General features: G+C 44.5%; 1 protein-coding gene across 1 annotated transcript in view; it reads right to left on the bottom strand.

Moving 5' to 3' along the window:
• The window catches only part of SCPEP1 (serine carboxypeptidase 1), a 45,380-nt gene extending 31,475 nt beyond the window's left edge, over window positions 1-13,905 (bottom strand). The window contains exons 1-5 of the mRNA XM_007463880.1: window positions 13,842-13,905; window positions 11,802-11,950; window positions 7,231-7,320; window positions 4,576-4,731; window positions 4,134-4,234 (exon numbers count right to left, since the gene is read on the bottom strand). Of these exons, the coding sequence (XP_007463942.1) occupies window positions 4,134-4,234; window positions 4,576-4,731; window positions 7,231-7,320; window positions 11,802-11,950; window positions 13,842-13,905 (560 nt within the window). The remainder of the gene's footprint in view (window positions 1-4,133; window positions 4,235-4,575; window positions 4,732-7,230; window positions 7,321-11,801; window positions 11,951-13,841) is intronic.
• Window positions 13,906-14,041: the final 136 nt, after the last annotated feature.

Raw genomic sequence — 14,041 nt, 5'->3', positions numbered from 1 at the left:
ATGGGAGAAAATATTTGCAAATGAAGCAACTGACAAAGGATTAATCTCCAAAATTTACAAGAGGGTCATTCAGCTCAATATCAGAAAAACTAACAACCCAATCCAAAACTGGGCAGAAGACCTAAACAGACATTTTTCCAAAGAAGATATACAGATTGCCAAGAAACACATGAAAGAATGCTCAACATCATTAATCATTAGAGAAATGCAAATCAAAACTACAATGAGATATCATCTCACACCGGTCAGAATGGCCATCATCAAAAAATCTAGAAACGATGAATGCTGGAGAGGGTGTGGAGAAAAGGGAACCCTCTTGCACTGTTGGTGGGAATGTAAATTGATACAGCCACTGTGGAGAACAGTATGGAGGTTCCTTAAAAACTACAAATAGAACTACCATACGACCCAGCAATCCCACTACTGGGCATATACCCTGAGAGAACCATAATTCAAAAAGAGTCATGTACCAAAATGTTCATTGCAGCTCTATTTACAATAGCCCGGAGATGGAAACAACCTAAGTGTCCATCATCGGATGAATGGATAAAGAAGATGTGGCACATATATACAATGGAATATTACTCAGCCATAAAAAGAAACAAAATTGAGTTATTTGTAGTGAGGTGGATGGACCTAGAGTCTGTCATACAGATTAAAGTAAGTCAGAAAGAGAAAAACAAATACCATATTCTAACACACATATATGGAACATTAAAAAAAAAAAACGTTCTGAAGAACCTAGGGGCAAGATGGGAATAAAGACACAGACCTAGTAGAGCATGGACTTGAGAATATGGGGATGGAGAAGGGTAAGCTGGGACAAAGTGAGAGAGTGGCAGGGACATATATACACCACCAAACGTAAAATATATAGCTAGTGGGAAGCAGCCACAAAGCACAGGGAGATCAGCTTGGTGCTTTGTGACCACCTAGAGGGTGGGATAGGGAGGGTGGGAGGGAGGGAGATGCCAAGAGGGAAGAGATATGGGGACATATGTATATGTATAACTGATTCACTTTGTTATAAAGCAGAAAGTAACACACCATTGTAAAGCAATTATACTCCACTAAAGATGTTAAAAAAAATAAAATAAAAATTACAAAAAAAACCAGCTTTATTTGTGGACCTTGAAATTTGATTTTCACACAATTTTCATGTGTCATGAAATAGTCTTCTTTTAATCCACCCCACCCCACCACTGTCACTTGATAATGTAAAAACCATTCTTAGCTCATGGGTCGTATAAAAGCAGGTGGTGGACTGAATTTGACCTATAGGCCATCGTCTCCTGAAATCTGACCTATTATAACATATTCTCTCCAAAACTTTTACCTTGAATGCATCAGGCCTTTTACTATGACCTCCAGTTTTGTAGGAAACACCATGAAGAGAGGAATAAACTAAATTACACCATGAAGATGCTACCACACAATTCCAGAAAATGGGATATTCTGTTAGTCTGGTTTCTTTACCAAATGGGGGTCATAAAAAAGGAACTGTGTTAGATGAAAACGGACTTTAGGGACATCCCAGCCACATGTAATTCACGGATCTGGACTGAGTCCTGGCTTAAACAAACTGATCACAAAGGATGTGTTGGGATTATTAAAGCCTGAATATTTGAGATGAAAATTTACTGAAGTAGGAAAGGGAGGACTAGTGACAGAAGGAAGCAGGCTACAGACATTACGTATACTACTGTCTCCTATTGGTTAAAAAGTTTACTTATTTCTAAAAGCGCAGAAAAAGATTTAAAGGCTGTACACTGAGGTGTTAACAATGGTGATCTCTTTTTAATTTTTTAAATTTGTGCTTGCTGTACTTTCTCATTTTCTGTTATGCACCTATACTGCTTCTTATAAAAGGTTCATTTTTAAAGAGAATTAATAAATCTTAAAAAAAAAGCTCATACTGTATAACACGAGGAATATAGCCAATATTTTACAACTATAGAGTATAACCTTTATAAATTGTGAATCACTATATTGTATATGTGTAACTTATATAATATTGTACGTCAACTATACTTTAATTAAAAAAAAAGCTCATACAAGCTCACTGTAAAAAGTTTAATCACAGAAGGAGACAGGAGAAAATGTGAAAAAACTTTTACCTCTGCCCCACCTGCACCCTCACGCTTACTAACCAGTTAACATGGTATATATCCTTCTAACTCCTTTCTTTGTTTCCACAAGCATATATATATACATACATGTATACATATGCACAATCTACCCATTCTTTCTGATGGCTTCAAAGTGTCCATCACGGAAGGATCCAGGTATTTCATTTAAGTAATCCTCTACAGACAGCCACTGATCTTGTTTTCCGTTTATGGACATTATAAGCAACGATGAACTTAACATCCTCTGACACACACACATGTATAAGTATTCCCACAGAACAGATTCCTGGAAGTGAAATTATTGGGTCAAAGGGCACATACATTTTAAAAGTTTATAGATACTGCCAAAGTGCCCTTTTAAAATGATTTACCAATTTTCATTCCCATCAAACGTGCACAAGAGCACTTATTTCCCTGACCGCTTACCAAAACTGGGGGTTACCAAATTTTTACTTTACTTTATTTATTTCTTTTTTTGGCCATGCCACGTGGCATGCGGGATCTTAGTTCCCCGACCAGGAATCGAACCCGTGCCCCCAGCAGTGGAAGCGTGGAGTGCTAATCACTGGACCCCCAGGGACCTCCCACCAATTTTTAAAAATATTTGCAAATCTCACAGATTTGACTTACTACTAAAAGTTGAACATTGTTCACATGTCCATAGGCAGTTTGCATTTCTTCTATAAATTGTTTGCCCATATTTTCTGGCCAATATCCTATTAGAATATTACCTTTTTTTTTTTTTTTTTTGTGGTACGCGGGCCTCTCACTGTTGTGGCCTCTCCCGTTGCGGAGCACAGGCTCCGGACACGCAGGCTCAGCGGCCATGGCTCACAGGCCCAGCCGCTCCGCGGCATGCGGGATCTTCCCGGACCGGGGCACGAACCCGCGTCCCCTGCGTCGGCAGGCGGACTCTCAACCACTGCGCCACCAGGGAAGCCCCCTAGAATACTGATGTGAATACTACTTCTACTATATATTTATTTGTGTGTATGTATCTTTTAAAATTGTTTATGAAACTCTAAGAAGTTTTAAATTTCTATGTGGTCTAAATACGTCAAACTTACTCTTTGCTTCTGGGTGTTTCATCTTATGAAGGAAAAGTAAGTTTTTCGTACCCAAGATTATAAAACTTTTCTCCTGTATCAGGTTCTCTTACAGTTTTGATTTTTATGTTTAGATTTTTAATCTATCAAGAACTGATGTTTCGGGACTTCCCTGTTGGCGCAGTGCTTAAGAATCCGCCTGCCAATGCAGGGGACACGGGTTCAAGCTCTGGTCTGGGAAGAACCCACATGCCGTGGAGCAACTAAGTCCATGCACCACAACTACTGAGACTGTGCTCTAGAGCCCGCGAGCCACTACTACTGAAGCCCGCATGCCTAGAGCCTGTGCTCTGCAACAAGAGAAGCCACCGCAATGAGAAGCCCGCACAATGCAACAAAGAGTAGCTCGCCACAACTGGAGAAAGCCCGTGCACAGCAACAAAGACCCAATGCAGCCAAAAATAAAATAAATTAATTAAATTTAAAAAAAAAAGAACTGATGTTTCATGTAAGGCAAGAATCTAACTTTACTATTTTCCAAAGTGATAGCCACTTGTCTCCATATCATTTATTGAACATTCTGTTTTCCTCAATGATTTGAAATACCACCTTATCATTTATATATCTTCATATGTAAGTATGATACATATGTGTTATAAACATACACAGATATATATATACATATATACATATACGTAAGTATATATAAAATATGTTTCTAGATTCTTTAGCCTGATGCATATATCTGCATTTCTCTGTTGCTATGCCAGCCCCAAATTGCTTTACTCGCTTAGCTGTATAGCCTGTTCGATATCTGGTGGGGCAAACTTCATTGTTCTTTTTGAAACTTTTCATTGTTATTATTACAGACTTACTCTGTATGTACAAGGTCCTATTCAAAGAATATTCAATTATCAGGTGACTATAACAAGTAAGATAATCAGTTTCTGTCCAACACCAAAACAAAGTCATCTTCCTTGTTACCTTATAAAGTTCTAGAGCAATGCCAGCAGCCATTTTTCCTCCATAGGACTCTGAGAAAATGTAGAATGGAATCGTCTAGGAAGAAAAGGAATTGACAAAGAATTAAATATCCTGAATGTCTTTTAATTCACACGAATCAATTTCAAATTTCTAGTGCATGTAATGGCCAGACAAAACAAATCTGCTTTTGTTGATCTTTCCTCCCATATCTGATTATGTTTAGTTAGAATACTGGCTGCAGGGTCGTTTTTTTCAAGCTAAAACCACCTTTAGTGATGACTGAAACAGAAACCCACAATCTGATCCTGGGTGCAAAAAGGTTTTCTCTGGAATCAGCTAGGCATGTAACTCTCGGGGAAGTTTGCATCTGATGGATGCAGTGCTGCAACTGCTAGCCCCCCTCTGAGCTTGCTTACCTGGAATTCTTTGTGGCATTCAAAGAAAGTCTTCAGGAGAACCATCATGTCTGATGCCACCATGGCCAGGTCTTTGGTGTACGCGTCACTCTTGTTCACATAACTGAACCCGGTGCCCACTGGGTTATCCACAAACAGGAGACTGGCCGACTGGAGCTACAAGCCACAGAGAAAAGTCAAATGTTGCAATCAGGGGCTTCCCTGGTGGCGCAGTGCTTGAGAGTCCGCCTGCCGATGCAGGGGACATGGGTTTGTGCCCCGGTCCGGGAAGATCCCACATGCCACGGAGTAGCTGGGCCGGTGAGCCATGGCCGCTGAGCCTGCTCGTCCGGAGCCTGTGCTCCGCAATGTGAGAGGCCACAACAGTGAGAGGCCTGCGTACCGCAAAAAAAAAAAAAAAAAGTTGCAATCAGCCAGCCAGTCACCAACTATCTTTTGATCACCTTATATGAGCTCAACAAAAACCACACATGTGAGGATATCAGTGTGGTTATGATCTGTTACTAAAATGGATTAAAAAAAAAAAATTGGGGGGCTTCCCTGATGGCACAGTGGTTGAGAGTCCGCCTGCCGATGCAGGGGACACGGGTTCGTGCCCCAGTCCGGGAAGATCCCACATGCCATGGAGTAGCTGGGCCGGTGAGCCATGGCCGCTGAGCTTGCACGTCCAGAGCCTGTGCTCCGCAATGGGAGAGGCCACAACAGTGAGAGGCCCGCGTACCCCCCAAAAAAATAAAAATTTGGAACAGGAACACAGACTAGTATAGCAAAGAAAGGCAAAGAAAAGGAGAGGCAAGAAGGAAAAATTAACATATACACAGGGATCGAAGCATCTAGGCTGTTACTTTCACACACTACAAATATCCTGAATGTAATTCATTCCTGCAGGTAGAACCATGCAGTGTCAGTCTGAGCAACAGCTCGAAGCAGTGAGAGGTCGGAATACCACACGTCTGTTTTCTTCAAGATGAATCCAGTTTCCACATTGGCCTGGCTTTGCTGAACACTACAAGAACAGAATTTATTCTAATACCTTTCCCAAAGAGGTTTAGAGTCATAGAATTTTACATCCCGAAGGATCCCTAGTGATGACACACTACAGCCATGTCTTTTACTGATCAGGACATTAAAGCCCAGAAAGGCCCAGGACTTGTCCAAGGTCATGAAGTTGGATAGGTAATGGCAGCATCAGGACCAAGGCCCACATCTCCTCACTTCTTGTTCAGGCTCTCTGCCCCAGTCACATTACTCTATTAGTCGTGGGAGGCTTGGGGACAAGCCAGTGGGATACTCTGCTACTGGAAGTGAGTATGTGAATGTTCTAGGCTGAAGGAACAGCATGTGCAAAGACCCTGAGGCAAGAGTAAGTAAAATGCGCTTAAAGAAGACCAGTATGGAGACAGACAAGAAAATCAAAGGGCTCAGAGGGGATCTTCAGATGGAGGTGCTCCCGCACTGAGTCTTAGAGGTGAGTGTGGTGAACTAGGTGTGACCGGGTGACCAAAGGAATTAAGTCCAAGCCCAGGAATGGCCCACGCAGAGGCCTCAAGGAAGAGTGCACATGGAGAGAAGCTGGGAGGTGTGGCTAGAGGTAGCAGGAGGCAGTTTATGCCCAGGAATCTGGATCCGATCTTTGGGGAACTGAAAGACGGTAAACTAAGGAGTGATTGGCACTGGAGGGTTTCACTCAAGCACCATGTGGGAAGTGGACTGCGGGTAGAGGTGGGGGCATTTTGAAAGCACCCATGAGAGGAGACGGAAAAGGGGTGGATGAAGAATATTAACAACACTTGGGTATTAAACATAGAGCTACCATAGGACCCAGCAATTCCCCCTGCGCCCCGCCAAATTGGAAATAGGGGCCCAAACAAATATTTGTACGCTAATGTTCCCTGCATTATTCACAACAGCCAAAAGATGAAAACAACCTAAGTGTCCATCAACAGATGGGAGAGCAGCAGAGGAGAAGCACAGAGCAGAGGGTGGCCACCAGCTGGGAGCAACAGCCCCACCCTGCCCACTGGTGTGGTTTTGCCCACCAGTGTTTGGCAGCCTGGAGGAAGGGGCTGAGCAGGTGGACAGGGGGACTGACCCCAGGCTGGGCGTGGTAAGGATGCGGAGGAAGAATGAGGGAACCAGGGGTGGGGGTTAGGTAAGGAAGTGAAGCGAAGAATGAGGGGGCGGGGTGAGACAGAGAACTACAGAGACATCAAAAGGGCAGAGGACAAGGGGTTTGAAGTCCTGAGGAAGACAAGAATCGAACTAGGAGAGTAGGAGGGGAAAGGACTGCAGGTTGTGGCCAGAAGGTGGGACCCTGGCGTCTCAGACTGCGGGGATGGCCAATATGTGGGTAATGACAAGGTCCAGGGGGTCTGCTAGAGTAGACAGAGGTTTCTGCAGGCAAGTGGAGAGAAAGATCACCGAATTGGGAAGGTGACCAGTGTGGGATAAGCTGTCCCAAGAAATGGAAGAGGCTGGCCAAAGAGGAAGCCTGTGGACAAATACGCAAGGTCCCCCTGGATACAGAGGAAGAGGGAGGGGCGTGGAGTGGGATCGCTCAACTTGTGACGCCACCCAGAATGGGGTAGGGCTGGGTGGGACTCAGCCTGGGGGAGGCCACACGGAAGTTTGAGTTCGAGGCCTTCCTCACTGTACCCAAGTAGTTCTTCGTGGTTTGAGATCTCTGTCAAGGGGCCCGATTTCCTCAAAGTTCCCAAATCCAGTGCTGGAACCACCTGGACCACCCTGTGAAAGCAAAAAAACAAACAAACAAAAATAAAGTCAGAGAAAATGTTAGTGAAACCTTTGTCACTACAACAATGACCCCATTCACTATAAACAATTTATGAGTCAGTGATGGCTGGGTCAACCTTACACACAGGACACAACTGATCCAGTGTGTGCACTATCTGAGCCCCCTGGTAACTGCTCAAGTCTTTCTAAAAAAAGGAAGCAACCAGGCTAAGAGCCCCCAGAGGGAACGTTCCTACCTCTGATTCTCTGAGCTTGAGCCTTGGCCTCATGTGGGGTTTGCTGAGCTCAAAACATCTCGTCCAAACCTCTCCCTTCAAAGATGAGCAGTATGGCCCAGAGAGGGAACGTGGCTCCACCAGGACTGGACCCGGGGCCTTGTGACTCTCCACCACCCTCTCCTCAGTGTCCCTGAGGATTTACAAGGGACCCAGACTGAGGGGCAGTTTGATCAAGATGATCCCCAGGATATAACATAGTAAATGCGGAAATCCCAGGGCAGGAAGCACTCAACACTGTGGGCATCCAAGGCCAGGGGCGAGGCAGGATTCTGAACAGAAGCTCAGTGCTGGGGCCCCAGACTATGGGAGGCAGAGGTTCTATGGTTTCTAAGGGTTAAGAGAGGGGAGGAGGTCCTTCAGGAGATGGTCAGGGCTAAGGATTGTCAGTGCTTTTCTGGACAAAACCTCAGGGGTCAGCTGAGCCAACAGGATAGGCTGAGGGCCTTGAATAAAAGGATGCTGTCTCCCTGTGCAAGATGGATAGGAAAGGGAGATACGCAAAGATGGAAGGAAACAGCTCAGGCAAAACAGAAGCCAGGGCAATCTGTACAGGGAAATCTAAAGGAAAAAAAAGACAACATAGAGTCAGGGCTCAGGGGTAACTAAATGACCCCAACAGAGAGTTTATGAAACTATTGAATGTTTTGAACTGACACCAAGCTAACTATTATAAAACTGGGAGGCTATAAATCCCTCTAAAAAATGTCCTCACCATCGACAGAATGAAAAGACCTATGGAATGGGAGAAAATATTTGCAAATGATACGACCAATAAGTGGTTAATATCCAACATATATGAACAGCTCATATAACTCAACATCAAAAAAACAAACAAGCTGATTAAAAAATGGGCAGAAGAACTCAATAGACATTTTTCCAAAGAGGAAATGCAGGTGGCCAGCATGAACATGAAAAGATGCTCAACACTGCTAATCATCAGGGAAATGCAGATCAAAACCATAATGAGATATCACCTCACACCTGTCAGAATGGCTATCAACAAAAAGACCACAAATAACAAATTTGGCGAGGATGTGGAGAAAAGGGAATCCTTGTAACACTGTCAGTAGGAATGTAAATTGGTGCAGCCACTGTGGAAAACAGTATGGAGGTTTCTCAAATAACTAAAAATAGAACTACCACATGATCCAGTGATTCCACTCCTGAGTATATACTTGAAAAAAACAAAAACACTAATTTGAAAAAATACATGCACCCTAATGTTCATAGAAGCATTATTTACAATAGCCAAGATATGGAAGCAACCTAAGTGTCCATCAACAGATGAATGGATAAAGAAGATGTGGTATATATATACAATGGAATAGTACTCAGCCATAAAAAAGAATGAAATTTTGCCAACTGCAGCAACATGATTGGACTTTGAGGGTATTATGCTAAGTGAAATAAGTCAGACAAAGAAAGACAAATACTGTATGATGTCACTTATATGGAAAATCTAAAAAATACAACAAACTAGTGGCTGTAACAGAAAAGAAGCAGACTCAGAGATATAGAGAACTAGTAGTTACCAGGGGGGAGAGAGAAGGGAGCGGGGAATGTAAAGGAAGGGGATTAAGAGATACAAACCACTATGTATAAAATAAACTACAAGGATATATTGTACAACACGGGGAATATAGCCCATATTTATAGAACTATAAATGGAGTAGAACCTTTAAAAATTGTGAATCCCTATACTGTATACCTGTAACATATAATACTGTACACCAACTATTCTTCAATTTAAAAAAAAGCAAAGCAAAAAACAAAAACAAAATAAAATAAAATAAAAGCAAGGGTCCTTGAGTGAAAGCTGGGCCCCTTTTTCCTAGTGGACTTACTGGGCTGGGATAGGACCAAAGTGAAAGGAGAGAAGCTGGAATCCTAGAGGTATGGTCTTTGTGGGAGAAATCCCATTCTCCTGTTCTGGTCTACTTGATAACATACCACTGCGAAATCTCTGTCTAGAACTTTGGGATGGGGGTACTGTCATGGCCCGGGACTATGCAGTGACTCTGAAATATGGCAGGTGTGTCCAAGGACAAACTAAAACGCTTAAATGACTTGAAAGTGTACCTAAAGCAGCACACTACATCGCTCAGAGCTACTCCACTCAGATGATGTGACCTTGATTCCCAAAGACCTGTCCAGAGAAGTCAGTGCACGGATCCTCAGTAGGCTGCTAAGAGAGATCTCCTTTTAACCTGAATTAATTATTTCTTCCTTAATCATATTCTTTTCCCCTTCCCTTGGGCCTCTGAGGAGATGAAGAACAGGACAGTTAGCCAGTTGAAAACCATCGAATAGCATCTCAGCTCACAGAAACCAAAGGTCACAAACTGCATGGTCTTGAGGGGCCAGAAGTACACCACACGGAGGAGAGAGGGCAGGTGGGTCCCCTCCCCCAGAAGCTCCTGCCTGTGTGCAAGAGGGCCCCCACCACTCGGCTCCGGGATAGCAAGTTCAGGCCCCAAGTAATCGCATCTCCTGGTTTTTGGAAAAAGGAAGGAAATGTCTTGATTTGTAAATGTTGGCAACTCATTCAAATAAAACAACTGCCCTACTCTGCAATCAACCAGAAGGAAGGTTTGCAGTTTCAGAACTTCAGTGGTTTTCAAATTGTGCTCCTGGAAGCCCAGAAAATACCTGAGGGGCAGCATGTGACAAAGGGGAGGCTGAATGGGTGGGACCTGGCACTCCGCCCCAACCTCGGCCCCAGCGCTTCTTTCTTCTGCTTTGTGGCTGGTCTGCAAGCTTTCACGTGGGAGTGGAAGAAATTCTGCTGATTAATAAAAAGTTTGAAAACCGCTGAAATCCCGCAGACCAAAGCCCAGAGAAGGGCAGCGTTGTGCCACGGCTCTAAGTGGCAGGAAGGCAGAACTGGGCTTGTCCGCTGCACGGCTCTCCCTGACAGCCCTGCCACAGCTTCATCTCCAGCCGCCCAGGATGCACAAAAGCTCCCTGGGCCACACAGACGCGTTCTTCTGAGACATTTTCATATCTGCACTCTCGGGCTGAGCCTCACCCCAGCCTTCAAAGAAAATACTTGCGATAATCCCAAGAGAGAAAGGCCCCTCCATGCAAACTGCTCTTCTTATCTCATCAGAAAGCCTGTATCCACTGGTCTGGAAGGCAAAGCTGGGGGCACTGGGAGGCTGCTTATGAATAATGACATTTCTGGAGGAAGTGACATTTACATCCCATGGGGGTGAGTATCAGGGTGCCCTATTTTTTTTTTTTTTTTTTTTTTCGGTATGCGGGCCTCTCACTGTTGTGACCTCTCCTGTTGCAGAGCACAGGCTCCAGACGCGCAGGCTCAGCAGCCATGGCTCACGGGCCCAGCCGCTCCGCGGCATGTGGGATCTTCCCGGACCAGGGCACGAACCCGTGTCCCCTGCATCGGCAGGCGGACTCTCAACCACTGAGCCACCAGGGAAGCCCTAGGGCGCCCTATTTACTGGTGAGCAACCTGGCGCCCCAGCTGGGCCATGCCTACAGTTTCCAGGAGGTGAAGCAAGACCGCATTCCTCAAACCCTCCCTAGATCTTGGTCTTCCAGGTGGGTGTGGGCCACCTTTGTACAGACATTTTAGGAATGAAAGGAAGGAAGGATCCTCTGCCTACCCTCAAATAATTTCCAACCAGTTTCCTGTCTTCAATCCTACCACTAGAGCTCAAGATTAAAAATGCAAACACTCTTTAGGGAGGAGGATAGGGCCCAACACTTAATGCTAAGATACAAAAGGCTGAGTTCTTTCAAAATATCAGTTTTTCTAGGGGCAAGGAATTCAGGCCTAGGAAAGGACTGGGAGGGGAGGGAGAGGAAGGGCTGGTCAGGGTACCTCAGTCTTTGCTTTGGAACCTTCCAGAAACACTTTCTGTCAGCATATTGTCAAATGTGTCTTCAGGAGCTTCCAGTAAGGGTTCCTACTGCTGCCTGTGCTGGGCTCAATAGAAAAAGACCCCCGTAAAAGGCTAGAACCTCTCACTCTCTGATTTGGCTTCCTTGACAGTACCACCGCCTTTGCCTGCCTCAGAAGGACGCTGAATCCCCAAGCCTAGGAGAGCCCCAGCTGGCTGCTGGACCACATCAGTTCTTCACTGCTGAGCTGTGAGCCTTTAAGGGCAAGCAAGGTGGTAAGTGGGGGAAACCTGGCCTCAACCTCAGGGCAGGCAGTGAAACCAATTTTACCTGAAGCCACATGACCAGGGGCAGTTCTGAGAAGTTCTTGCTGGGACTGGTGGCATAATAGAGCCACCAGAACATGTGGGCGTCCTTCCGGACAGTCACATAATCCCATACTTCCTTGCCCTCTTTTGTGGGCCAGCTGATGACAGCTCCTGAAACAGAAGCACAGTTTGATTTTCCGGAAGAATGTCTATGTCCAGTTAAATTCCCAGCCCAGAAGACATGGCTGGGTTAGGCTAGTGATGATTTGGCTTATACTTCAGACAATTTATTTACTCCAATATATTGTGGAGATAAGGAAAAAAAAAACTCAAAAAACTCAGCTATGAAAAAACATACCAAACTTAATAGTGGCACAGGGGGCTGGAGGCTTTCACGTTTTCACCTACACCCTCTGTAATGTTTGGATTTTTAACAGAAGCATAAAACGTGTTTATAATTGTTTAAAAGAGAGAGAGAGAGATTTACACTTGGGCGAAAAAAGAAAAATCTCAAAATGCAGCACGTTGATTTTTGTTCCTCATTTAATATACAATTAAAGAAGCATCATGGGCTTCCCTGGTGGCGCAGTGGTTGAGAGTCCGCCTGCCGATGCATGGGACATGGGTTCGTGCCCCTGTCCGGGAGGATCCCACATGCAGCAGAGCAGCTAGGCCCGTGAGCCATGGCCGCTGAGCCTGTGCGTCCGGAGCCTGTGCTCCGCAATGGGAGAGGCCACAGCAGTGAGAGGTCCGCATAACGCAAAAAAAAAAAAAAAAAAAAAAAGAAGCATCGCAAGTTAGTGGGGCAAGATTACTCACTATATTACTCTGGGGCAACTGTTAGATTTTTGAAGAAAAAAAATAGAGATGTAGGTTCTTTCTTAACACTCTAAACCAAAATAAATTCCAAGTGGATCAGATATTTCAATTTTAAAATTTAGATGTGAAAAATAATATGAAAATAGAGTTGAAAGCCTTTTTGACCTCTGGATGGGGAAACGATTAAAGCATACCCTAGAGACTATAAAACAAAATATCAAGAGTTGAGGACAGAAACTTGTTACATTTCTGTACAACAAAAATAAAAGGCAAAACAACAAAGAAAGGTCGGCAACAAATATGAAAAGGGGTATTTCCTTAATCGTTAGACCAACTAAAAAATGCAAGATCCTTGAAACAATCAAGATAGTTGTACAATATCTAGCACTTACCAGGCATTCAATAAATGCCCCAGCTCGCCGCAACTAGAGAAAGCCCGCGCGCAGCAACAAAGACCCAACGCAGCCAAAAATAAATAATAATAAAATAAAATAAATAAATTTATATTAAAAAATCGGGGGGGCAACCTATTCGACAACATTTCCCAGACAGAAGCCGAAGGCTCATATGATCCCCATTTTACAAAAGGGAAAACAAGTTAAGCAACTTGCCTAAGATCACAAGGCAAGTTTGTGGTTAGTTCGAATTCTCAGTTCTTGATTCACACCAGGGTTCATTTTGCTTAAAGAAAAGACTGAAAATCAATTTGCAAGTCATCCCATTAAACACGAATTTGTTTTTGCCAAAAAGGACTGCGGTGAGGGGACATATTATCTTGCCTGTTCTGATCAGGTAGAGGGAGAAAGGCTTACTCGCAATTAAACGTCCCATTCGTGGTAGGATTTTTCAGAGTCTTGGTACCGTGTGTTTCAGCTCAAAATAAAAAGACGTAATAATCTCATTTAGCAGCCAATCACGGCAGGAAAAGGGAGGTGGCCTTAAGATTGCGGAACCCTCGTTTATCAGCAGCTTCTCCAAATCTTACATTTTGCAAAACTGCTTCTATCTACACGCAGGGAAGAGACAAGGCAGCAGACCACCCAGAGCCAGAAAAAAGTAGAAAAAGAACTTTGAATCAGGAAAAAAAAAAAAATAGAGTGAGGCTCAAAAGCAAAAATAATTACGCAAAGTAGAAACAGGGGAAAAGGAATATGCTTTGAAAAGCACAAACCCACTAACAGATTCTTATCCCTAAAGAAGAGAAGGAGGCACCGGCCGCTGAAGCACTTTTGCCCGAACCTACCCGTGCTCAGGCCCAGGAGCAGCAGCAGCAGCGGCACAGGACAACTCCGCGGCGCCAGCTCCATGACGAATACCGCGCGGCAGCGGCAGCTACGAGCCGGAACCCGCGCTTCACGGTGACGGGCTGGGCGAGGCCGAGCCGGGACGGGGGCGGAGCCTGGGCGTCGGGGCGGGGCCTGGGCGTCGGGGGCTGGGGCGGGG

This window comes from Lipotes vexillifer, unplaced genomic scaffold (assembly GCF_000442215.2).
Source record: "Lipotes vexillifer unplaced genomic scaffold, Lipotes_vexillifer_v1.1 scaffold333, whole genome shotgun sequence".
Lineage (NCBI taxonomy): Eukaryota > Metazoa > Chordata > Mammalia > Artiodactyla > Lipotidae > Lipotes > Lipotes vexillifer.
The sequence above is the reverse complement of the archived record's forward strand: the minus strand, read 5'-3'. Positions and strand labels throughout refer to the sequence as shown.